The sequence below is a fragment of the Peromyscus leucopus genome, chromosome 12 (assembly GCF_004664715.2).
Source record: "Peromyscus leucopus breed LL Stock chromosome 12, UCI_PerLeu_2.1, whole genome shotgun sequence".
Lineage (NCBI taxonomy): Eukaryota > Metazoa > Chordata > Mammalia > Rodentia > Cricetidae > Peromyscus > Peromyscus leucopus.
The window spans coordinates 49,741,462-49,769,341 of record NC_051073.1 but is presented as its reverse complement, the minus strand read 5'-3'; the positions used below and the strand labels follow the sequence as shown (position 1 = coordinate 49,769,341).

General features: G+C 41.1%; 1 protein-coding gene across 1 annotated transcript in view; it reads right to left on the bottom strand.

Moving 5' to 3' along the window:
• Nectin3 (nectin cell adhesion molecule 3) overlaps positions 1-16,315 on the bottom strand; it is a 115,001-nt gene extending 98,686 nt beyond the window's left edge. The window contains 2 exon segments of the mRNA XM_028872041.2: positions 16,100-16,169; positions 16,172-16,315. Coding sequence (XP_028727874.1) covers positions 16,100-16,169; positions 16,172-16,264 — 163 coding nt within the window. The 5' untranslated portion in view covers positions 16,265-16,315.
• Between the last annotated feature and the right edge of the window lie 11,565 nt (positions 16,316-27,880).

The following is a 27,880-nucleotide window of genomic DNA, read 5'->3' as shown; positions in this document are numbered from 1 at the left end:
CAGCATTTTTCATATCCTGGGATCATCAAGAAATTACTTTTTTCTTCTAATAATCTCTTATTTTAAACCCTCCCCTTCTATTTCTATCATTACCATTCTAATTTTAACCTAGAAGGTATGGTTTACAGTAAATCATATTACTTTCCCTATATAATTCCTCTGTTTCTTAAGTGTCAAATATTATTTTTCTTATATTACTTATCTTGTCCTAAACTGTCAGACATTCCGTTAAATGATAGCCAAAAAGTATGCAGTATCTGGGCACTATATCCTACTTCCTTCAAAAATATAGTAAGTTCCAATACACCTATTTTATTCTTTATTAGCTAGCTAATTTATTTTTTTTCCTGGTACCTAAAATCTCTGAGAAACTCAGTCCTCAAATATTTGTATCCACCAACATAAGACTATTACTACCACACCATCATTTATATTGTATAAGTTCAGCTTCTGTCAACCTGTGTCTTCAAAGCTGATTCATAATTTATTCTTCATTATGTTTTACTCCACTTTCCTCCAGCTATCACTCATACTGATTTATCCTCAAAATATATCACTAAAATCATTAAAGATCAAACCCTCCCTATAACTTTCTTCTCTCCCTGTGGTTAGTTTCCTCAATTTAGAAGGTGCTTTTACTACTAAGGTCTCCTAAAGACTAGCCTCTCCCTGTTTTCTTTTCCTCAACGTTGCTATATAGCCAGTGTACATCTCCCATGTCTTTCTCCCACATTTAGAAGTCATAAAAATTAACTGGACAAGAAAAGGGATTTTCTATCACTGTCTATCATGGACAACTACAGGCAATGTACTTTCCTCAGCTATGGCAAAAACATCAAGGTCTAAGGTCAGGGGTTTGATGGTTCTAGCAACTGAACCTACAGCCTTGTGCATGGTCCCCAAGTACTCTACAATCAAGCCCTATCTCTAAACCATTTTTGGACTTTTTCAGAGTCTAAGTTATCCTAGAAGGCCTTGAAATATATGAACCTCCTGCCTTAGCCTCCCTAATAACTATTCTTATAGGCCTGCGCCACAAAATCCAACACCCAATTTCATCAAAGTCAGTGTCAGAGGCAAAGCTAAAATAATTCAGTGTTTTTAAGAGGCAGCAAGTAAAGTCCTGGGCAGATTGCCTCCACAATGGTATCTGGCATATACTTCTAGATGCCCAAGTAGCCTCCTTCTGTTCTTCATTTCCATATCTGCACTACTAAATCATTTACTTTAGCCAGTCAAGTTCCTGGCACTTGTTAAATGAGAACTCTCAATCTTCATGTCTTATCTTGAGCTGCTATGACAATACCAGACTGGGTGGCTTGAACCTTAAATACTTAACACTAAACACTGGAGGGATGAAAGTCTGAGATTAGTGTGCCAGCTTCATTCAGTCCTGCTAACAGATCTTTGAGTCTTGTTGATTATTATTTTCTTGCTGTGCTACCCTTCCAACCTGTCCAAACTCAATCATCTGAAGAACTCACCATCTAACACTGTCACAGTGGGGATTAAAGGTCAACATATAAATGAGACATACATATATTCAGTTTCTAATGAGTTGATTCATTCTTTTCTCTCAATTTTATCTTTCCCAAGAGTGGGTCCTAGCCTATATCTTCACTAGCCTCTCACTAAATGATTCATTGGTATTTGGTATTTTTCCCCAACCACTTGGCCTGGGACTTAGAAAGATGGCTCCAAGGTTAAGAGCATTCACTGCTCTTAGAAAGGTCCTGAGTTTGGTTCCTAGCACTCACACTGAGCAGCTTACAACCACCTGTAACTCCTGATCCACCATATTCAGGGGGATCTGATGCCCTTTTCTGTACTCCATGGCCATACACATGCACAAACACAAATAATCTAATAAAATAGTCTTTGATGCTTCAATGGTTTCTTCCTAACTAGTAAATCTACTTGCCTACTTATTAAAAGCTTTTTTTCCCTTCTTTTTTTCCTCCTTTCTTCCTCTCTGCCCCATTAAGTCAGGGTCTCCTGTATTCCAGACTGGCCTCAAAGAATGACTCTGAGCTTCTGATCCTCCTGCCTCCACCCTTCCAAGTGGTAGGATTACAGGTGTGAGTCACAACATGTGGCTTATGTGATGATGGGGATACTGCCCAAGGTCCATGTATGCTAAGCAAGCATTCCACCAGCTGAACCCTCTCTCCAGCTGTAGGAGAAAATGCAGGCATTACCTGGCAGCCAGCCTACCTGGCACCCTGTACTTCTAAATAAGAGGCATGGCACATCAAGCTCCTGAAGTCACAACACTGAATTCTGAAGTAGTGTGTATAACAGAGCTGGCCTGCTGAATCGTCTGTACTCTCCATGTCTCCTTCAATGTGCTTCTTCTGCATAGAGACCCTGGTGATAGCAGTGCTCACTATCCAATCTGAGGTGATGTGCTAATCAATCACAGTTGATGGGCTTCCAGCATACAAGTGATTGCTCGAATGCAATAAAACAACACTGTTGCCTGAAACTGCTTCCAAAACGGCTTACCTCCACACCCTTTACTGATCCATAGGGCCATCGTCGAGAGATGCCCTAGTTATGACAGGATGCAGCCCCTCCGAATTATCCTTTCTCTCTTCCTCCCTCTTTCTTACAGTTTATCCAATAAAAATAACTCTGACCTTTAAAGTCTGACCCACTCTCGTTTCTCCTTTTCTAGCTTTCCTTTCTGCTTTCCCTCTTGATCCCTTTCTTCTTCTCCTGTGCCCTACTATCTCCCAGACAGCTCACCAAATACAATGTCTTAATCTTAACCTTTTCAATGTCACATCCTATCTGCTACAGGTCATTTCCAAGTACGTGGAAAGAATATACTCCATAGGCACCATAATTAATTAATTGATCAATGCCATCACTACTCTTTCCTAGTTATTCAGAGGAAATTCAAGTTCTTCTGAGCTACAATGATATCAAAATACTTATACTTCTCAGATTCGTTCAAGTGCTAACACATTGTTCTTTATCTTGGAATCCTGGCTTCCCAAGGTCCACTTTGGCCTCTCATAGCACTGACATCGCACTAATAGAGTCTACTAATGTACACTCAACCACACAGTTGAGTCTATAGCTACTTTCTTTGAAAATCCTTATTTTTCCACTGCTGTGATAAAATGGTCTAATCAAAACAACTTAAGAACAGGCTTATAGTTCCAGAGAGTCCAGAATGCCAGGAAGGCATGACATGGCAGCAGAAACAGGACTAGCTAATCACATTTCCATCCATATACAGGAAGCAGAGAGAAGAAACAGGAAGTGAGAGGAGACAACCCTGAAGTAAGGAAGGATCTATCTCCTAAAGGTTCCAAAGCCTCCCCAAATAGCACCAATAACTTGGATCAATTGTTCAAATACATGAGTTGGGATGGGGTATATTTCTCATCAAAAACTACCACTTTCAGTCCCTGTCCCCCCACAGGCTCATGGTCATATCATAATACACAATACATTTAGTCCAACTTCAAAGATCTCCTCTTGTCCCTATTTAAATTGTTTCTGCCTTTTAAGCTACAGGTGTCCAAATCAGCAACTTCAACTCCGCCACTACCAGAAGTGGTTAGGCCATAAGGGAACTTAACCTCTGCCCCTCTAAAGAACTCAAGAGTCAAAGGATAAAGTGGAATTCTGCTCTAAAGAGAGGTTGAATATCAAGCAGCTCACCTTCTCTCTTTGCTCGCATCCTCCAAAAAGCCGTCATACTTCTCTTTGGCCCTCCTTATAAACCCTTTTTCACCTGGCTCCTCCCTACCACTTAATGTCAGATAATTGCTGATACAGCCTCCTGACCACAGGTGAATTTTATTTAATTAAACACATCTTTGCATCATTAAATAAACATTCCAGAGCATAAACAAAACTAACACACCTTGAAATAATATTCTAAAAGAGTCCCCAAAGTCTTTAAGTCTCAATACTGTTCAATAATCCAATGTTCAAAGTCTCTTCTGAGACTTAAGGCAATCTCTTTCCCATGACTTCATTAAATCAAAAATAAATTACGTACTTTCAACACACAATGGCACAGGATACACATTATTGTTCCAAAAAGGAGGGATAGAAGTATAGTGAGGAAAAACTGGACCAAAACAAGTCTGAAGACCTAACAGGGCAAACACTAAATCTCTCTAACTTTATGTCCAGTATTTGGGGCTTCAGCATCAAAGATCCTAGATGGTTCCACCCATCCAGCTTTGCTGTCTGCTACATGCATCTTTCTCTTGGAATGGTTTACTCCTATATGAAGCTCTCCTTGCCTTATGTCTCACTTCTCTGGCATCTCCAACACCTTGGAGATGTGGTTTCGACCACAACCCAGGCTTCACCTTCATATCTTCACAGGAAAAATCAACCCTGCTATACATTGCTGGGACTCAAGGGCTCTATGAAACTACCCTCTCAGCCTTTTATGGTTCTTGTTTCTAAAAACAGCAGGATTTAGATGACACTGCCAAGTTCTGATGCCAGCTTGGGATGGACCCTGCCCCACATGGACAACATTTACAGCAGTTTCTGTAAAGATGAACAAAAATTTCCATATGCAATGGTTTTCTAGGAGCAAGAAACCCCTTGAATCTTTTTTACAAGTTGGAGGCTTAGCTGGGTGGGTCATGCCCCCAGGAAACCTTCGCTATGACTCCAGTGCAGAGAAGATTTATCTTTAAGGCCCTAATCTCCTAACAATTACTGCACTGCCTTTTCAGCACATGACTTTACTGCAATCCTAAACTTCCCAGTGTTCTGTTCTTCTTCAAACCAACCTTTGTTTTTCCATCTGCTTTTTTTCATTATAGATTTGCCCAAGAGTAATAACCATGTCACAGACTCAACATCAAACATCAACTATCCTCAAAGCTTCTCTGCCAAAGAAATTAGTTTGTTACTTTTTAATTTAGCTCCAGGCAAGTTCTCAGGACAAAGGCATAATGCAACCAGATTATTTGTCAAAATATCACATAAATGACCTGTACCTCAATTACTAACAAGAGTCTTTGTTCCTCCCCTGAAACCTCACAAGCTAGGTCTCCCCTCTCTACGTTACTCCCAGCACTACTGTCTAGCAGGTTCCTATAACAACAGCTCTTTGAGCTTTGTTTACAGCATTCAATAGCTTTGCTAGTCCAAACTTCCAAAGTTTTCCAAGTTCCTTCAAAAAACCATGTTGTCAAGTTCTTCATACAACATTCCTCTTTCTCTGGTACCAATGTCCTTCTTAGTCACTTTTCTCTGTTGCTGTGAAAAAGCACTGACTAAAAGCAGCTTAAGGAAGAAATTAGTTTATTAGGGTTTATGGCTCCAGGGTTTAAGAATCCATAATGGCAGGGAAGGAATGGCATAAGTAGCAGGAGCAGGAAGCCAACTGATGACATTTCCATCCATAAACAGAAAGAAGGAACAGGGAACAGGAAGTGGTGTACTACCTCCAGCAAGATCCCAACTCCTAGAGTTGCCATAACTTCCCTAAACAACAACTACCCGGAGATCAAATTTTCAAATACATGAGCCCATGGGAGACATTTCTAATTCAAACTTCCATAGTTCCTAACTGCCTACACCATGCTAATCTCAGCCAAGAAAAATAATCACTTGCCTGTCTGAAAGGCACAGCAACACTGATTCCTTCTGGAATCCTCATGCCAGTGAGTTTCTCAACTTACTATCTTCTATTTCTCTAGATTCCCTCATAAAGGGAAATGTAAATGTTTCCTTCACAATTCAGCTACAAATGTTAGATCCTCTCCAAGTCTGCCTCTATCAACAGTAAATATATATATATTTCTCTAATCTCACAAACTTAACCTTCATTTATTTTTATGGTGCTGGAGACAAGTAAAAGTCTCATGCAAACTAGACATCTGTTCAACCACTGAGCTATATGCTCAAATCTGTTTTCACTTTTTTCTTAGAGACAAGGTCTCACTAGGCTGTTAGGCTGGTGGTCTTGAACTTGCAATTAAAATCCTCTTGTCTCAGCCTCCTGGGTGGCTGATATTGCAGACCTGCACCACCTGGTCCTGCCACACAACACTTTACACTGGTTTTGTTGTGTAGATTTAGAGTGTAACTTGATTTTCACAGCAATTTTGTAAATGAAGTATAATTTAGACAATTTTACAGATTTTGAAACAGGTATAAAGTAACTAGCTCCCACCCTCCCCCTTTCTCCTCTCTCCCACCTTCCTCCTCCCCCCTCTTCCTTCCAAGATCTGATACTTCCTATTTCTTAGGTGAAGGGTATACAGCTCAGTGGCAGAGTGTTTGCCTAGCATGTTCAAGGCCTGAAGTTTGATCCCTCACACTGTAAAAAGTAAAGCAACAAACTGCACGTGATTTAAGGGCCAGTATTACAAAGGGATGCTCAATGTTCAATAAAAGGGAGAAAAAGTCCTTTCTCTATTTGAAATAGCAGTTTTACCCAGCTGAACTCTACTTATGTCTCTTTCAGGCCTTATTGATCATATTTTCAGCTATACAGGGTATGTTTCTACAGATGTCACATATTTGTGTACACACACACACACACACACACACACACACACACACACACACACACACACACGAATTTTGTATTAGTCTTACCACTAAGTTTATAAGCCTAGGAGTAGCTATCATGACTCTACCATAGCACACGCATGATTTCTATAGTCTCTCAGGATTTGATTAATAGTAACCAGCATTTACCTCCAGCTTCTATTTCTAAGCCCTTTAATTTTTGCATAACAAGACCAAGTGTTATAATTACCTAAGCCGTATTGTATTTAAACAGTAAGCATTATTCAACCCACTCTTGAAGCTTAAAGTTCACAAATCAACAAGGACTCTCTCTAACTATGTCCCAGGGAAACAGCCATGAATACAAACACAGCCACTGCTCCAGATGACGGTAGAGGGCAGCAAAGCAACAGAAGTGTCCTCAAAGAAAACCTGCATCTTAAAATACATCATCAAAATTAAAGCTCTGGAGGACAACAGACTTTTAGAATGTAAAATTAGCAGATTATTTATATATGTTAATGTTTTCATATAATCCAGATCCATGTATGTGTGTATATACATACACAAATAAATTTGATAAATAATGCATGGCCTCAAAATAAGTACAATAATTACTAATTAATTCCAGTTTTCTCACTAAAACTATGAAAATAATATATTTTTACTTGTGAACTATTTTCTTGAATATAGAAAAAAAAGTAACATAGTTTAACCAGAGAGCCTTATTTTTCTAAGAAAGATGTGTTCATTACTATTACCAATCCTAGACTTGATATACCTTTTAAATTTCAAAACCAGTCAACTATAGGGTCCATAGCAGCTTAAACAAAAAGTGAAACCTTTGACATTATACTAACATACAACAAACAGATGAGAACTTGTAAGAGAACTGCCAGTCTGCTGCCATTTCTATGTCAAACTTCATTCCATTTGAGTATTGTTTATAAGAAGGAAGCTAATATGGAAATTGGTACTGAATACAAATGCATAACTGGCATGTTTCTCGAGTCTTGTGCTGGTTATTTGTTTATCTCTTTCAAGGTTGACAAGAATTGCAAAAATTCAGAGTAGCTATGCCAGCTATTAATATAAGCAGTTTTACAAGTCAGTGAAAAAAATGCTGCTGATGTTGTAGCATACTTAAACCAAGGTTCAAGTGTTCCGTGTACATTATCCCCACCCCACCCCGAGTCATAATCTCTTCAAAAGCAATTAAGTAAAAGGTATTTAAAAACCAATTTTTCTAAATAAAGGGCCTAACAGATTTCTAAGCCAGTTAAACTTAGGGCAATAAACAATTATCTCTAATTTAAATCAAACTGAATCCACAATGACCATTATGAAATGAATTTTAACCAAACTCAGTACAACTATACCTAAGAAATTTTATTCTGTCTTCAAAAACAAAGGTCCAAAATATTTTTGAAAGGCAATCATTTCTATCATGCCCAATTCACAGAAATAATTCATGTATAAAGTTGATCTTGTCATGGTTTTCCAATACTGCATTCATTAATACATTTTCTCTGAAGAGTGTAGCTCACTCTTAATTGTAATTTTCTCCGTTACTGAGTTGAAGAGATAGCTCTATGAACCTATTTTTTATATTTTTCACTTGGTACTACCATATCTTCTCAACAGCGGCTCTGGTATATTTCTATTACAAGATAACATGTTATCAATTGTAAGTTTACCCACTTCTGTTGCACATCATAAGGTATGTCCCCACTAGAAGCTGTTTAAGCTACAGCCACACTAGCTAAATAATACACAGCTGTTTACAATATCACTGAAGAAAATTTACATTTCTCCAAAAGGTCAATTCTTTTTTTTTTTTTTTTTTTTTTTTTTGTTTTTCGAGACAGGGTTTCTCTGCGTAGTTTTGCGCCTTTCCTGGAGCTCACTTGGTAGACCAGGCTGGCCTCGAACTCACAGCGATCCGCCTGGCTCTGCCTCCCGAGTGCTGGGATTAAAGGCGTGCGCCACCACCGCCCGGCTCCAAAAGGTCAATTCTGAACCTCTTCAAATTCAAAAAGGAATACCAATGAGAAATCAAACACTAAACAAAACAAAACAAATCACAATGGGAAAGTATTCCAGCTAACAAAGTTTGTACCTCAAATTTAACATACATCTCAAGAGTTTCTTATCTCCAATAATATGCCCTGTATAGCTTAGCTTTTACAACATAATAAGCATTTCACAAGAAAAAGAGTTAAAGTAGAATACTTCATGAAACAATATCTTAGACCACTAATAATTTAATGCACACTGTGACTTTTTGTGTGACAGGTATTAATTATATAGTATATACCTTTTCCCATTCCCAAATACATTCATCATGGTATTTTCTTCCAAAGATGAATGTTCCATCAAAAACTCCTATCAACACGATTCTCAACATAAAACCCTTGGAAAATGGATTTATATTCTCACTGTATGTAAGCAGTGGTGAGGGGGGCCCTAATGAGGAAAGCCATTCTTACAGCAAGCACTTTAGGCTGTAAGTTGGTAGAACAATGTGATTCTAAACCCAAAGCACATAACCTACCTCAGAGACAATTTATAGTTTAGTGCTTCAATGTCTGAAGTGGTAGCCACCAGCCACATTGCATCTAACTATTTAGTGCATTAAGTGTGGTATCCAAATTGAAACAATCTGTAAGCATAAAATGCCAACAAGACTTCAAAAGCTGTAACATAAAGCAAAATAACTACAATTTTACTATCAATTATATGCTGAAACGGTATTTGGTTATCTCATGGCATGTTTACTTTTTAAACCTTTTAATGTAATATTAGGAAAACAAAATTATGTGGGTCCTATTACATTCTATTGTACACATACTCACTTTAAACTTGATCTTGTTGCTAAACTTTTGAAGTAAACTTGAGTGTCTGCATGCCAAGCACACAAGAGTACAAAATAGTGAACAAGATGGTACAGTGCATTCATTTCAGAAAGTATTCACATCTGGTCAAGTTGTCAACGAAATGGCTGTAACAAGTAGAAGTCATCTGGGAGAAGAATCTGAAGACATCTCTGGAAATACCTCAGAAGCCCAGGCTCGCCAACCCTCCTGCAAACTGCTGACCTCATGTCCACAGTGGAGCCTAGTGCAGCAGGATTTAGAAAGGACCCCTGGTGACCGATTTGAAACCACCCATACACTCTACTCTCGCTGACCCTGGCCATCTGAGGACAGTAATTCATACTGGCCTTCTCTCCTTCATTTGATTTCTTCTGGGAAGAACCTAAAGAGCCAACCTATTTAAAATGTTTTCTTAGCATTATTAAAGGAAACCAAGTAACATTATAAAAACAATTGTCATCCTTTTAGTCTATAAAATCACATGCATAAAATATTTTAAGCCTACAGAATCACACAGTATTGAAAGCTATACTTCCATTTCTTAGCTATTCAATTATAAGCTGGTATGTTTTATACATGTCTCTTATTCCATTTTAGGATCTACACAATACAACAGCTCTTCCCTACTTACCCAGTCAGTAGAATGACTGTAATCAATCACTAAGTCTACAAGAAAAACAACCTCTTTGACAAACACATGAAGTGTTTACACGATATATATAAGTATTCACAATATAAGCATAAATGATTATCCTTTCTAAGGGAACCACAGAAAGTGCAACATAGATGAATCAAGACAAATGTAAAGCAGCACTCACTAAAATTTTAAGTTGACAGCCTATAAGAGAGCCATTTAGGAAAAAAACTTCAAATCCACCCTTAATAGTTTCCCAACAAACCTAAATTAATAACTACACTGTCAGAATCTACTAAAAAGGAAAAGTCGTAGAGGGCTTGGGAGAAGGCTCAGTAGTAAAAGAGCTTATATGCAAGTAAAAAAGAGTACTGAGTTCAGATCCCCACACCCACATAAATAATGGAAGGTTCCAATTCTAGCCTTGGGAGGAAAAGGCAAGGGGATCTCCGCTAGCCATAGCAGCCCTATCTCCCAGTTCTGGGTTCAAGTGAGAGACCTCAATGAGTAAGTAGAGAACAGACGAAGGTTGCCAATCTCTATCTCTGGACTCCATTTACACACCCATCTGCATATATTCCTGCATACACACACATGCATACTACACATAAACACGAAAAAATACATAAGCCGGGTGTGGTGACACATGCCTTCAATCCCAGCACCTGTGAGGCAAAGGTACATTGGAGCTCTCTTGAGTTCAAGGCCAACTTGGTCTACACAGTGAGTTCTAAGCTAGCCACAGATACACCATGAGACAAAATTACAAAGAAAATAAGAAATTTTAAAAAATTAAAATCACAAATTTAATGAAATTCAAGAAAGTTTATGCATTTAAGAATTACAAGGCGATTTTAAGCAAAGATATATTTAAAAAACTGAAAGTATGACAAATGAGTGGTGTTTGGATAGTTAAATGCTTTCTGAATGCTTGCTACAAAGAATGTTTAAAATTCTATTATTGTCTTAATGTTATTTAATTTTATCCCAATTTACATACTAACAGTAATTAATTAAACGTCTTTCCTTTTGAAAATTATATAGCCCTTACTGTCAATTTTTACGAAGACATTAATAGTTAACACAACAATCTACAGAAATACACTTACTACTTTTAATAAATTACAGAATGTCAAAATATTGTTGTTTTTTTTTAATAAGACTAGCATAGCTAGCTTCTCTTCAATTAGTTTTTAATGACTAATGATAATTGGAAAGTTTTATCTCTTTAACTATACAGATCCAAGATGCATACCAGAGTAAGCTACTAGTGGTGTGTGTGTGTGTGTGTGTGTGTGTGTGTGTATGTGTGTGTGTGTGCGTGTGTAAATATGTGAATGGGTTGAGCCTATCCATTAACCAAAGTGTGTGTGTGTGTGTGTGTGTAAATATGTGAATGGATTGAGCCTATCCATTAACCAAAATGCTGTAATTCAAAATGCTAAAAAAAAAAGAAAAAGAAAAAGAAAATTCTTTGCACATGATGCCTCAAGTATAAAATCCCATACTATGTACAAAATTACTGAAAATATTATATAAAATTACCTTAAAGCCAAGTGTATAAGGCATATATGAAACTTGAGCACATTCCACTTTTAGAACCTCAGTCCTATCATGATGATTTTATCCATGTTACCTGTATGTATAACCCAATACTCAACTCTCAAGTAGTTAATATCAGTCCCCAGCGCCCACAGGAAAATTCACAACTATCTTTATCTCCAGTGCCAGGGCATCTGACGCCCTCTTCTGACCTCCATGAGCACCAGGCACACATGTGGTATTCATGAAGACAAGCAGGCAAATCATTCATACACATAAGATAAAATCTAATTTTCTTATCTTAAATCTGAAACATGCCTGATCCCAAGCATTTCAAAATGGAGATTCGCATACATAAACAAAGCATGCCAATAAATATACATTATAAAAGCACAAGCATACAACCCTATAGCTATGCCTCTTTCAGATGCTATAGATAGAAGCAAGTTTTTCTATCATTTGCTTCTAAATTTGGTCGATGTTCCAATAATTCATGTTTACAATCTCATTAAGACCCTAACGTGATGGTATGGAGAAAAAGTAGAGTCCAAATTCTGTCCCTTTCCTTTTCCAGTCCCACGTGTTCAATATAATCACTAATCTTCTAAGTGACTCTATGAAAAACTCCCAAATCTTAAAAACATACTCAACATCACTGATGGAGGATTCAAGTAGTTTCCACACTAATACACATTTAATTTGGCTATGTGCTGAAATAGCTAACTGTTTATAGAAAGTACATCTAATAAATATTTCTGAAGTACTGATTATGTTACACAGTCATGAACATGCAAGTGTCAATTAACTAGAAAACTCAACTATTTAGGATTAAGAGTCACCTACGCCAGGATCGACAGTTTATAATGTACACTGTAATAAAAGTTTGCACGCAGAAGTTACCACACCCATGTACTCTAAGCATTTTAGTTTATTCTTTCATTTAATAGCCTAAGAATCCTATTAATAAGATGATATAAGTACCCTGCCAGTGATTCACTTTGACTAAGTGGCAGTCTTCATTCCGAACCAGACTGACTTTTTAGTGATTAAACCATAAATTGCAGTGAGAGAGTGAGAAAAAGAGAGAAACAGACATCTTATATCATTAAACTGTCTAATCTCAAGAAGATCTGACTCAATTGATTTTTAAGTTATTTTTAAAGTAAGGATTTTTAAAGTTCAGTGGGAAACGTACTTGTTTATTCCCTGGATTCTATCCTTAGACAAATATGCACACCCCCCTAAACATACACCCATTCACACTTACACAGAGTGAATTTTTTCCTCATTTATGTCTGTTTAACTAATGAATTATGTTCTCCTACCCCAAAAAATTCATGGGATAGCATATCCATTCTACAGAAACACTAAACTGTCCTGTAATCATCTACTTCCTTTCTGTCTGTCAGAACCCTGTAAGCATATTGCCGAGTGTGTGTTCCCAAGTGTTTATAAAGCACCTAAAACTATTCCAAGTGTTTTTAAAGATTTGCATTATATGATAGCTTGTTTTCAACCATCGTCTAAACATTTATCATAAGATAAAGTCTTGGTCCCAAGGCAGAGGCACTGTGGCCGAATCCCAAAGACAAACAGGGCCCTAGAAGGGTCAAAATTTCCATTTTCTAATTCTTCAATGTCACCTTCCTACTAACCCAATATTCTCAACCTCTCAGGGAAAATGTAGGAAGAAAAAGGGAGGTACATAATTGATCAAATGGTAATTATCATCACAAAAGAATATGGAATTTCAGAATTACAGAAATTAGGCTTGTTGAATCAAGTATCATATAAACTTGGTCCCTTAGACGTTGTAACTAGAAATGTCTTAGACTTTAAAAAACTGGCAGTTTCTCCACCTCTGAAACTCTCATTTTAAACATTCAGCTCTCAAATCAGAAATGGGTTTGCATACTTATAATCTCAGAATTTAGGAGGGTAAAAGAGGAGGCTCAGGAATTGAGGCCAATCTCAACTACACAGGAGACCCTGGCTCTCCACCCCTGGAGAGAGAGAGTTTAATTCTTCAAATTCAAATAAGATAGTATACAGTGCCTAAACACATAGCAACTTCAGTATATATATAAATATAAGGTCTACCAGTGATGAGGGATATTTTCAACAGTCAAATTAACATGATGATGCTAACCAGACTAGTTAATGCAGTGCTAAATGTAAACAACTTATCAAAACAAATTTATAGAAAGAAAAAACAAAACTGCAAACGATAAAACAAGCACACAGCATTCTGATTAACAATCAGGTAGGGTCATCTTTTGAAAATCTAAAAATCTTCCAACTCTAAAACTGAGTCAACTCAACCAAAGAGTAAGAATGAGCCAAACCTTGTAAGCACTATGGAATGTCAATATTACTATCATTCACAGATCAACAGGTTGTGGGAGGGGGGACGCTTACATGAAGAAAATCCTGTTTCTATACTCATTAGCATCCCTAAGTCAAGACAACTGTGCCCTATTCAGAGACTGTATTCTAAAATAGAGGCTGATTTTTTTTTAATGTCATAGGGGCTCACAAATTAGAGTATTCTAACACAAGCCCCAAAAGTCAGCCCTTTAAATCGAGAGCACATATTAACGTAGCTACTGTCTATGCCTACAGCAGCAAGCAGAGCTGACACTAAAAACCCCACTTTACACCTCCTCTGTATTACAGGACACTTTCCTACACTGCCTAGTTTACTGGGCTCTAACAATTGATCATCCTTCTCCAGTCGAACACTATACAAGATCTCCTTAAAACCTATTTCCTTCTTCCAGGTAAAAACTAATGTTTGTTCCCAAACTAATCAACAACCCACTGCCACCATGAAATTACCAACATGAACTCTATTTTCGCTATCAACTTTTACAGTTTCAGAATCCCATTGGGTTTTGTCTAGATAAAAAGACCTCTAGACCTACAAATACTCCTTCAGCACTTCCCACAAGGAAGTCCTGACAGTAAAATGCTTCTATCGCCTCCCACTTCCAGGTGTCTTGGAAGTGAAATCGTTAAGCACCATCTACAGCCCCCCTTAATGGCTCATAACACAACATACAAATTCAATCTAGACTCTCATATTAACGTAAAAGGAGGTAACAGGGCTAAGAACTGTGTCTTAGAACCAAACATCTGGAGAGTAGGGCTAGGCAAACTGTGGATTAGATAGCATACCATGTATCACACTGCATTCCATGTAGATCAGAAAACTTGCCTTACAGCACTGGAAATGTACTGAAATTCTCAGTCTGTAAGTGGCACTCAATCTCAACATAATCTTGTCTCCCTCAGAACCAACCACCCTGACTCACCTACCAGTAACAGGATTTTCTTTCTTCTGCATCACAGTACAGAAATGTGTATGTATCCAAAGAAATTGGTACGTATCTCTCCTTTTTAATAAATACTGGTAGAACATCAGCTGTAAGATTTAATGATGCACTGAGAGCAATCTAAGTTTTATTCCTCCACCTTTCCCATCAGCAATCCTTCAATGAACAACATCTTGCAGTATTCTGATAAACCCAGACATTTAATCTCCTAAAACTGGTGGCTTTCTTTCACCAATCAGTGCCATCCACTGATTATCACGTCCACTTCTCTTGCATGAAAAGTGAATTTATCAATTTTTTTTCACCATCCTTAAAAAGTAGGTCTCTAAACTAGTCTCAGATCCCAGGATCAGAACTTACAAAGAGATTAGCTCCTAAACCTGGAGTAGAAAAAAAAAAAAAAAAAAAAAGACACACGGGAAAAACCCGGGCTACTTGTTTCCACAGCCGGAGGACAGCAGATGCAATACGTATTTAAAGGGTAAATCTTGGGTCTCCGAGAACAAGGTTTTCTAAAATAAGCAGGGGTAGCGTGAAGGACGTCCAACAACTGGAAGGCAGCGTGTGTCTTGGGCTCAACCCAAAGATTCAAAGGTTGCCAGGGTACAAATGTGGCTGGAGGGGGATGCTGCCGCAGGGTGGGTTTTAAGATGGTGCCTTCGCCGGGAGGCCGGGAGGCGTGGACCCAAAGGCTTCAGTGCTCCGGGGCTAGTGTCCGAAGGGTTTCCGGACTCGCAGCTCAAGTTTCATCAGGGAGCAAGGAGGCGGCGGCAACGTGCATCCCGGCATCCTAACCTCAGCCCAGAAGAAGTCCGCGCTCTCCGCTTCGGCGGCGGCGGGCGCACCAGCTCGGAAGTAACGGTTCCCGGGGAGCGCGGGTCTGCGCGCCCCGAGCTCCACCGCCGGCCCCGGGTGGCGGGGGGAGGGTGGGGGCGCCCAGCGCCACGACCCGCGCGGGCCTCGAGGGGGGCGGGAAGCCAGCGGCCGGCGCCTCGTTCGCTCTCCCTGCCTTTCCCGGGCCTCGCCCGGGGCGCGGCGAAAAGTTTCCAGGCAAAGTCCGCGGCGGCCGCTCGCGCAGCCAACCGCCCGGCACAACCGCCTGGCCTCGCCTCGCCTGGCCTCGCCTCCCCTCGCCGCCCGGACGAGCGGCCCGCGCCCGCCCCGCCGCGTCGGTCTCCCCCTGCCCCGCGCCCACCCGCTTCACCTACCACAGAGCCGGGAGAAGAGCAGCAGGGGAATGAGCAGCAGCAGCAGCGGCGGCGGCGTCGGGCCGGCAGCAGCAGCAGCAGCCCGGCCGCGGGAGATGAAGCCGAGGAAAGTTGTGCTTTGCCGCCTCCGGGACACAACGGGGCCGGGCCCGGGGTCCACGCCATGCCCGCCCTGCCCCGGCCCACCCGCTCGCCCGCGCCCCGGCGCCTTAGGCTCTGGGTGGCGGCGGCGGCGGCGGCCGCGGCGCGGAAGGGCCAGCGCGCGTGTCCTCAACCCCCGGCTCCTGCGCCGTCGCCGCCCGCCGCCACTCGGCCGAGCGCTCGCGGCTGCCTCGACTCCGCCGTCGTCGCCGACGCCACTGCCGAGGCTGAAGCGGGAGCCGCCCGCCGCCGCCGCCGCCGCCACTCCCCTCCCCGCGGTCCCTGCCCGCCGCGAACTCCTGGGAACTCGGAACGCACCACCCCGCCCTGCGGGGAGGGGGGAGCCGCCGACCCTCACCGCCGGGACGAGCCCGCCCTCCCCGCCGCCCCGCTGCCGGGACGCCCAGCCGCTCGCCGAGTCCCTCCCACCCACCCCTCCCCTCACGCTCCTCCCCTTTCAAAAAAAAAAAAAAAACCGAAACTTCATCCACTTGGAAAACCGGGCTTCTCCCGAGGCAGTGCTATCGGGACCCGGGTAGACGGCCCCGCCCCTCGGCCCCGCCTCGTCTCCCCCCTTCGCGGCGCTTGAGATGGTCTCGCCCACTCCGCCCCTCGCGGGGGCCGGGGCCGCCGGGGCGCACCGAGGCTCACCCAGGCGGAGGGCTTGGGGACTCCCAGTCCTGACTCTCTTCTTCTCCCGAGTGGTGCGGTCCCCCAAAGGGACCAGGGACGACCAGGGGGTGTGCGGGGAAGGCAGGGTTCGGATGCCCGCTCTCTCCCGCGGCCGGAGCGGGAGGTGCCTGTTTGGGAAGCTGGATGCTGCCCGCTGGACCAGCCTGCTCTTCCCATCTTCACCCGGGCACGGGGACTGAAAGGAGACACTCTTCTCCACTCCTTCCTCCTCCCCCCACCCGGGGCATCCCGGCTCTCCGCTGTCCCGGGCCTGCGTTAGCCCAGGCATTTAGCCTGCTCCTTTCTTTGGGAGGGCGGTTTGGTGGAAGGGTCAGCGGAGCTGGCGGAGGACACTAGGGTCCCCCCACCCCCACCCCCACCCCCCGGAAGGTTTGCTCTTTAGCTTTTGCTTCTCTCGGGCCGACGGGTTGTCCACTTTCTGCGCTAGGCGACCGGCAACAGGAGGCCATGGATTTCTCCCATCCGAAGGCTTCGAGTGCGGTCGTGTTTTGTTTTTTGTTTTTTTTTCTTTGATTGTTTGCATGTTCGCACGTGTAATTTTATTTCTTGCGTGTTTCTCTTCGAGCTCTTCGCAGAAAAGTGACCTCGGGAAGTATTACACATTTGCCCATAAGAGGAGCGTCTGTGATTCATCACAGCCCTCCCTCAAACCCCAAATGGTTGTCTGCCTGCTCTCCTCATCCATCCACCACACACAGCCAAAGTGACTTGACCTTGAAGCCCCAGCCACTGTTAGCTCTGTAGGGGGAAGGGGGAGGATGGACAGTTTGGGTTGTCTGCGGGGGCAGTGGAAGCGGAGGACACCGTCCTAAGGCCTGACACCATTAATTTTACGTAGATCCTGCAGTCTCCATCAGATAGCTACAGATGCGCTCTAATAAGAATAAGATCAGCCACCCAGAGATGAGCCTGTGGCAGCTAAACTAAAGCTTGCCTTGTGCCCAAGAGCACGCTGTGCTCAGACTTTGAATCACCGGGATCTCTCCACCTTTACACACTGATTTATGATGTTTTACTCACCTCCAAGACCACACAGCCTCCTACCCAGTCGGTCTCTCAGTGTGTCTCTCTTTCTCCTCTCTCATCTTTCTCCTCACCTGTCTCCTGTCCTGTCTCCCAGCACTGGGACTACTTCTATTCATTACCACCACCCTCTCCCCCCTTTCTTTCTCCTCCCATCTGTCTGCCCCAGTCTTTGCTTTCTATCGCCTATCCTCAAGGTTCACTTATGAATAAACCTTGCCCCGCATTGCTGGGGAGTTCCCCTGATGATGCTCATAATTGACAAAATGTAGCTATTGTGACATTCCTCAGCTGTGCTGACACCACTGTTTCCCTTGAGAACATTTCTTTCCCTATTTTCACATTCCCTAAATCTAATTTCACTGCTAAATTTAGACCGAGCCCACTGCAGCAACTACTAGCTAATTATCTGTTTAGATAGCACTTTAACACGTTGTTGCGATTCAGTTAAATGTTAAACAACCAAAATTTTAATATCGTTAGCCAATTTCATTCCCCCAGACTTTCCCTGATGGTTCCAGATTCCAGGAAAAGTAATTTAGCTAACATTTTTAAAGGTGCCAAAGGCTTAATTCAGGGGCTATTGTGCAATTTGCTGCAAAGACCATAAGAAATTAACAGGTTGAGGATATCTCAAAAGGATGATCTGGAACTTCTAAACTATTTCCTCCATATATGGAGACAGTGAACAGTGGCTTGCTGTGATCATATTCTCTCACCTAAAATGAAGCAAGAATGTGGAAGAACAGTACTTATAGACGTGATATAATGAGTAAAAAGAGCATTGTGCTGGTGTTTTATGTGAATACATGCATTATGTTCTAATAATAATAATTTGTGTTGCTGTGGCATCTTCAGCCAGAGATGTCAAAGCTCACGCTCATATCACATGGAAGGTGGCAATTACTATTATCCCGACTTGACAGCTAGAGGAACCTAGGCAGGGGTTAAGTGCTCTGCAAACCCTGCCAGACATATGCAGGTTTATTTCTGCCAGAACTGCCTTCTTGCCTTCCAGTGGGCACCACTGAGTCCTCAGGATACCCTTTTAAGTAAAAAAAAAAAAAAAAAAAAAAAAAAAAAAAAAAAAAAAAAAAAAAAAAAAAAAAGAAAGAAAGAAAGAAAGAAAGAAAAATGCACTTAGGCAACATGATTTTCTGCTTTCTAAATGTCCAGTCTGAGATTATATTCTCCTTACCAAGCTCTAGTTTTCCTGATGGAAATTATTACTAGACACACACACACACACACACACACACACACAATATTTTACATTTCATAGTAAAACTTTATATCCCCCAAAGACTAGAATTAGACCATTACTGGGCTTTATAAAAATCTGAGTTTTCTTTTACAGAAAAACTCACATTAAGAATATGGTTGAAAAAAAATAATTTTAATTCATTAAAATTTTTGGCCTCATATATTGAAATATATATTACATGTTAGGAAAAACATCGGAAGAAAAAGTAACACAATTCTGACACCAACAATAGTTTCATTGTTTCACGTGAAGTATTGATGGGGTTTGATCCTGCTTTTAGTTTTAAAGACCATTTGCCAATTATCGGAGTTCATTAACTCTTAACTAGAAAAACAAAGATTGTTGTGTGAACGATGAAGTAATTATGTGCAGTTCTGGGGGTTTTAAATTGGTTCAAAAGTTTGAGACTAGTAAAACTCAGTGACCAAGTAAGTCCTTTGTAGAACAGGTTGGACAGTGTATGCATTAACTAAATGTCCCTATCATCAGCAAGTTTAACCCATGTGACAAAGCATAACTTTTCCTTAATGGAGGACAAGAACAATGGCTTATAGAATGTTTGAACTTTGGTACCATACATAACACTCTAGGTGATGGAGCCCCTTAGACTTCCAGGGTTCTGAAAAGGAATTATGCAAGTGATTGCAAACAAGCTACAAGCCCACAAAGGAGTCCACCACTTTGAGAAGTTTCAAAGTCATGTTTTTAATCAAATGCAATTCTTCTTACTAAAAAGATCATTGTTTTGTTTTCCCTCTCATTTCCTCTGGGTGTTTGCTCAAATTTCACTTTATCATTGAGCTCGTCAAGGACCACCTGGGTGAGAACTACCTCCACATCATTCTGTCTACTTAATCCAGTTTATTTTCTCCAGACATGTCTATCATTTTTTCCCCTTAAAGTGAAAGTTCTATGAGGACACGCAGGTTCCTTCTTACTTTTTCACTACTAATACAGAAGCACTTAAAAAAAAAAAAAAAAAAAAAAAAAAAGTACTATACAGATTCCAGATTGGATGCTTAAATGATCACTATAACAACATAGCGTAACATACTCAAGTTCCTGTATAATGGTTAAAAATTCAATAGAAGTACATTAATTTTTTTCAAGACTTTAGCATGTATTTATTGATCATGTTGTATATTTAAGCTAGAAAATGATTATTCTGACTATTGCTTAAGACTTAAGACTTTGATTTAACTGCCATTAGTGATGCTTTTATTTTTATTTAGTGCGTGTGTGTGTGTGTGTGTGTGTGTGTGTGTGTGTGTGTGTGTTGTATTGGAGGTGAGTATATACATGTATGCACATGCATGTGGAAGCAGAGGTCAATGCTGGATATGTTCCTCAATACTTAGTATTTGACACAGGACCTCTCACTAAACTGGAACTCATCTAATAAGCTAAATGGCCTAGGCAGGGAGCTCTCGGACTCCTTCTGTCCTTCTGTCCTTCTGTGACTGCTCCTCTAGCACTGGGAGAAAAGGTTTGGCTCTTGGCTTGTCCGTGTGGGTCATGGAGATCTAGACTCAGGTCCTCATGTATGCTCGGCAAGCGCTTGACTTACTGAGCCGGCTCTGGTGCTGTGTCTCCAACCATTGTCTCTCCGCTGTATATTCACACAGTTCTGCACTTTAGGGCTGCCATGCTGGGGCTGGGGTTCTGCAGTCTACACATCTCCTTTACCAATGGGCTTTCTCATAGGTTTCACCACTAAGTCACTGGATTGTTTCTTGGCATTCATTTCTTGCCCCTAACAGCATCACCTTGGTGGTTATACACTGTCATTCTTGTCTTTAGGACTTGCTTCCAGACTTTCATTTTCACACTCTAAATAATAGACTCTTCATAACCTTTCAAAGATACCAGCCCCAGCCGAGGTGTTCCCACTCCTCAGACAACCAGTCCTGAGCTCAGCATCTCTTCTCTGGACTTCCGAGTGCTGATAACCCAGACTTCCTCCTTTGTTCCTGGGATTCTAAAGGCCATAATAACTTCCTTCCTAGTAGATAAGTCCTGTCTTTAGGAGATTCCACTTCCCCCTTTTTAACCTAGAGACTCCTTCAAGCAACATTTCCCTCTGTGCAGCATTTTCCTCTATTAATTTCTTTCAGTTAAATAGTTTCTGCCTCTGTCATTAGACTCCAAGTGACACTCAGTTTTTCTGTGATTATTTCTTCACATCTTAACTTATAACTGTTGTTTTTCTCTACATAAAAATGTTTGAACATCACAGAGCCAACATTAATCCATCAATAAACCAATAGCTGTAAATAGAAGCCACAAGTCAAAAGAGCAAAACTGTTTCTATTTCCTTGGCAGTATACTACATTTATCAGAGATGATCTTGAAAGCAGTGAAATTTTGTTGATACTATGATATACATGTAGATCTTAGTTTTTCTGTTTTTTATCCAGATATGTTAAAAATCAAATGCACACCTTTCATTTTATGTGTCTGATTTATTTCATTTATACTTCTCAAGCCAACAATGACAGCAAACATTCATTTCATACATCTGACTACTGGTAAACCATAGTTATACTTTGCTTCTCTTCTGTAGTAATGCTAGCATTCCAAAGAATGCAGCTTGAAAGGAGATATATTCAGGCAGAAAGAGGAGCCATGCCACAAGATTGATGTGTTAAATAATAAATAGGTTGGATTAACAGATATAATTGAACCCGCCCTAATACTAATGATAGTTTTCACTTAAAGATCCATAATATAAAGGAAACAGAGAAGGAAGGCAAAGTTCTGCTGTGGTGATATAATGTGTATCAAATAAAGCTTTCCTGAGGATCAGAGGACAGAGTCAGCCACTAGATTAAACATAGAGACCAGGCAGTGGTGGTACACACATTTAATCCCAGCACTCAGGAGGCAGAGATTCATCTGGATCTCTGTGAGTTCAAAGCCACCTAGACTACACGAGATTGATTCAGTCTAGGAGAGAAACAGCCTGGCAGTGGTGGCACACACCTTTAATCCCAGTACTTGGGAGTCACACGCCTTTAATCCCAGCACTTAAGATCTCATGTCTTTGCTACCAGTATTTGGGAAGCACACGGGCCATTCATCTCAGCACTAGGAAGGAAGTGAAATGGCTGGGCAGAGAAAGGCATGTAAGGCATGAGGAGACAGGAACTAGAGCTTTATAGTTCTAGAGGCTATCGTTCTAAAGGCTTTAGAACGTGCCTTTCGGCTGAGGACTGAGAGGCTTTCAGTCAGAGGATTCATGGAGATAGGATCCCATGAGTATCACTTGGAGTCTAAGGACGGAGGCAGAAACTATTTAACTGAAAGAAATTAATAGAGGAAAATGCTGCACAGAGGGAAATGTTGCTTGAAGGAGTCTCTAGGTTAAAAAGGGGGAAGTGGAATCTCCTAAAGACAGGACTTACCTACTAGGAAGGAAGTTATATAGAGTCCCAATCAGCCAGAGGATTCATTAGCAGTGAGAAGTTTCTCTAGTGGCTTGTTCCTTTGTCTCTCTGGCATTTACCTCAATATCTGGCTCTGGGGTCTTATTATAACACCATTTAGGATTCGTGTTACATTCTACCTTAAAAAGACTGGGAAAGCTTCACAGGAAACACAGTGTTTGGACAGTCTTTAAGTGTGGCCAGGAGTTTGCCACTAAGATAAGAGAAAGGAAGCAAAGAGAGGAGTGGGAATGGGGAGTTATAGACACACGGCATGTCATATGTTCAGGAAACCACAAGCATTGCTGTGCTGCGAGAGGGTAGCATATAAGGAACATAAGACTAAAGATGAAAATGAACTGAGGTTGGCAGAGATTTCTGCTTGATTTGGTTTTTTTTGTTTTGTTTTGTTTTGTTTTTTTTTTAGTTGAGGACTGAACCCAGGGTCTTGCGCTTGCCTAGCAAGTGCTCTACCACTGAGCTAAATCCCCAACCCAGGTTGGGCTAGTTTAAGACTGGGTCTTACCCTGTAGCCCAGGCTGGACCCATTGTCTTGGCAATCCTGACCCAAGAGTGATGACCTGAGCCAACACATCTGACTAAGATTTTCCAGATTTTGAAAAGAAGATTGGATTTTATCTGAGACTATGAGAACGATTTAAGAATTTTGAGGAAGAGAACGACAAGATTATATTTGTTAAGGAAATCAGAGAAATTGGGGAAGGCGAAGATAAATGGGATTTCAGGACGTCTGGGGATATTGCAAGTGGGGATTTAGTAAGGGAGTTCTGAGGAGCAGTGAGGGAATGAGCCTCACACGGATGAAACAAAGAGCAGTTTAATTAAGACAGGTGTGGAAGCACAGACCTTTAATATCAACGCTTGGGAGGCAGGTGGATCTCTGTGAAGGTGAGATCAACACGGTCTACTGGCGCGGTGTGGGGGGCGGGGGAGGGAGGGGGAGACCCTGTCTCAAAACAAATAATTGAGGGAAAACTTTAGGGTTTTAAAACATTGTTCTAGATCTCCACAGAGGCTGGAATAGGATATGAGGAGATAGGAAATGATATATATAGGCAGTGGAGAGAAACAAGCAATGGGACAGAGAGAGATAGTGGGGGAGGAGAAGAAGAAAAGGGGAAGCACTAAAAGCCAGTGAGAAAATGTGTGTAAAGGTGGGGGGTGATTAAAGACCAGTGACCTCAATGGATCAGAAACTCTAGAGAGGCAGAAGCTACAAAAGCTGCAGCCACGCAATGGATGACTTCATGCACTATGAGGCAGTTTTGAGGTAAAGTGTATTCCGTACTTTTAAGTCTTAATTAGCTCTCTCACATATTGCCCAATTTCTTTCCAACTGCCAATAATCCATAGGTGTTCTCTCAATGGAATGGGAAGAGAGAGAGACTAGACCTGTAGGGTGATTTTGCTGTTGTGTGTCAGTCATACTGAACTAACAGAGCCCATGGTCATCCTCCATCTATATAGGCTATGGAATGAAAAGCCGCTTTGCTCTCCCTTGGGGTTTCACTAGTTCCTGCCCACGCTGAAGCATTGTTTACAAATTGTCCTTGGATATCTAATTCATAATGATACTTGTCAGTGATTTCATATACACCAACCCAGAAATATGCACATAAGGGCACATAATTGTAATTGATGTCAAAAGCACATTGCTGCAAAGGATTCAGTTCATGGCCTGCCACTTTGTGATCTTTAGTCAGTTACTAATTCTCTTTAGTTTCCTCCTATGAAAGTAAGGAAAACGATGATTCATTTCTGCGAGTATTAAAGCTGCTTTAGTTGGTGTAGCAACTTAAGAACTGGTCTGAAACAAAACCCAAGAGACATTAGTTCTGATTGAGGTTGAGTTATTATTAGGCACTGAGGCATTTTAAACATAAACTTGGGGATTCCTTGTTGATCGCAGCTAACCGGGAGCAGTTCTGATCAGGTTCCTGTTCCAACGATGCCATTCAAATCTTGAAAACTGCCCTGACAAACTCTACCTATTATTATAATTGTGTGCATCTTTATCTTTACGATTTACAGACCTCATCAGTTCACTTCAGGTAGTTTGCAGATGTTTATGTGACAGTCTCCCAAACCTAGAAACATATCAGGCTATACAGCAAAGGTAAAAGGTCTGTGGATGGAATTCAGGTTACTACTGGCTTGTAGTGGGTAGCTTTGACCTGGAAGTTCCAACCCACATCGAGGCTTCGGTAACTGTCACGCCTACAAGGCAGGGCCGAGAGAGGACCCTGAAGACCGGAGTTCCGGATGTGAGGGCTCTCTTGGTTCCTGGATCCTGAATGGTAGAGGTAGACCTAGCAGAGTTCTCCAGAGAACACCACTGGACTGTGTTGCATCTTTCCCAGACCCTGCAGCCTACCTATCCCTTCATTTGTAAGTTACGCCACTAAATAAACCTCCCTTTTGACTACGTGGAGTAGCCTTAATAATTTCACCAATACTGGTTGACATTACAAATGGTGAGGTGCCCCTGCATTATCCAGGTAGGTTCCGTATAATCACAAAGGTCCTTAGAAGTCAAGGAAGACAAACGACAAGAGACAGAAAATGATGGCTTAGAATGGTCAGAGAGAGATTGTGTCCTGACTTTGAGGACAGAGAGAAGAGAATGTGCACCAAGAAATAAGTGCCCTATCTAGGAGACTGAAAAGACAAAAAAGGCATTATTCCTGGGGCCACCCAAAAGCAATATAGCCCTACCCACCTTGATTTTAGCCGTGTATGATCCCCTGTTGAACTAGCCTGCAAAACTGTAATTCATTTTTGAAAGTCATTGTATCACTAGTAATGTTACTACTGTACCTTCCACCTCTTTTGATCCCTTTGAACAGCATTCAAAGAGGCAGGGCCCTCAGCTTGTCCCTAGCCACATCCACCTATCAGCATACTCTATGCCATCTTTGTCTTTGGTCCCTTTAGGGCTGTCATGCCACTAGGAACAAACATCCTCACGCTGTTGCTTTTACTAGTCCTTCCCTTCAAAATGAAATGAAGCATGAATCAGTGGCCCAGAAATCGAAGATCTTCTGTCTCCCCTCCTCAAAGAAAGCTTCCGGTTTCTTTTCCATTTCCTTCAACGCATGCTTCCTAGAAGAGGGTGGCGTCTGTTTCTACACCACGCTTCTACAGCCTACTTCCAACAACTGTACTGCTGTTAGAATGTTGTGGACACGTTCCCATTCTGCCTCTACATGCACTACTTAGCTTTAGTGCTTCAGTACCTTTTCATCGTGCAAACCTTTGAGCTTAGTAAAAATTTTTGATTGAAGACCTTATTCTAATTTAGCTCTTCTTTTCCTGTTAATTATCAGTGTTGAATTGCTCTTAATCTTCCAGACTTTGTCTTCTAATGCATTTCCATGCTCTTATCCCCATTCTTGCTTGTCTGCCTTCCAATCCAGAATGGACATCATAGCAAAATTTTCAAAAATGCACTCAGCAATGCCTACGTTCTTTGCTGTCCCTCACTAATGGCATTCAACATTCCTGCCCTAGGTCAAGTTGTTTGATAAAAATCTCAACAGTGTGCCAAGTTTAATTCCTGAAACTTTGTGTTAGCAAACTTCTGCTTCAGTTTCTCAAAGCTATGCAATCTATTGTGAGCATAATTGAGACCTTTGCAGTGATAACCCATATTTTTTTTCTTTCTCCTCAATCCTGCATGCTCTTTCTTTCTTCAGTTCATGGGTTTTTTTTTGTTTTTGCTTTTTTGTTTTTTTTTTTTTTTAATTCCTTGGAAAAATATGGAGGTGCTTCTAGATGATCTAGCTTTCGCTTTCTAATTTAACTTGCAACCTTTTCTTCTCTGAAGTAACTGAAACATTCACTTCTGGGAACATCATTTTCCTCTTCCCCCACAAATCACCACCCATAGGATAATTATTGTCTCTTCGACTGAGGAGGAATGAAGAGCATTGATGCAACTCATGTCTTAAAAATAGATCAACCATTTGAGTATTAGAGTTGTCAAAGTATGTCAGAACCTGAAACCCAGACTCAAAGCTAACAGATCGGTGGTATTTCAGCTGCCCTAGGATCTTTCTCTTATAGGAATGTAAAGCCAAAGCAGCTGGCCTCATGAATAGAAGAGATTAGAGAGCTAGCATCCAGCTCCTCAAGACCAATAGTTCTATTTGTTTTATGAACCAGTAACTTCATGTTTAGCTGCTACCATTTGGTATGGAAAAATATTGTTTTGGCATGAAATATATGTAAATATTACATATATATGTAAACGTGTACATGACAAATATCTTTTGTCATTGCTATGATCAATAATTAGATGTGTGGAAATGTCAGGATTTGGTTTTGTTCTTGAATTTTCTTTGTTTTTTCATACTGTGTTCCCTTCAGACCTTTCACAAAAATGTTGTTTAACTCCTTGAATTTGCCTCCACACTTTGTGTCCATCTTCACAATGACTTAAATTTCTGTGAAGCAGCCAGGCGGTGTTGGCGCACGCCATTAGTCCCAGCACTTGGGAGGCAGAGGCAGGCGGATCTCTGTGAGTTCGAGGCCAGCCTGGTCTACAGAGTGAGATCTAGGAAAGGCGCCAAAGCTACACAGAGAAACCCTGTCTCTAAAACAAAACAAAAAAAATTCTGTGAAGCATATTAGGTTCCTGAAAAATTCTACTTTAACTTCAACATAATGTACCCAGAAAAACTAACAGTCCTTTCTATCTCTGATTTAATAACATGAGAGAAATCCTTGAGGAACTGACCCTTTTGCCTAATGAAAAGAAACTGTTCCAAACTGGTAAATGCTTTGTCCCTAGAAGGACCACTGACAATGAATGAGAAAACTACTCTTTCAAATTTTATGATAAAAGAGACACTTCGTATATTCAACAATATTTAATATATACTGCCCATGCTTCATTTGGTAGTCATGAATAAGACATATAGACCCTTCTCTTCAATGACTTTTTAGGTTAGCATGGGAAGTAGATATTAAATGAATAATTATGTAATGTGTTACTTAGTCTCAGTTTTATCAATGTTATAAGGAAAGACACAGGATGGCAGAGGGTATATATTGAGGGATGAAGATTAATGTGGGCCTAAAATAGCTTTCCTGATGAACTGTTATTTACATTCAGACCCTTACAATACATTGGCATTAATACTTTAACAACAACAACAACTTGGCGTATGTGTGTATCGTGAAAGGGGTGATGTAAAAGCCAGGAGTTTGATA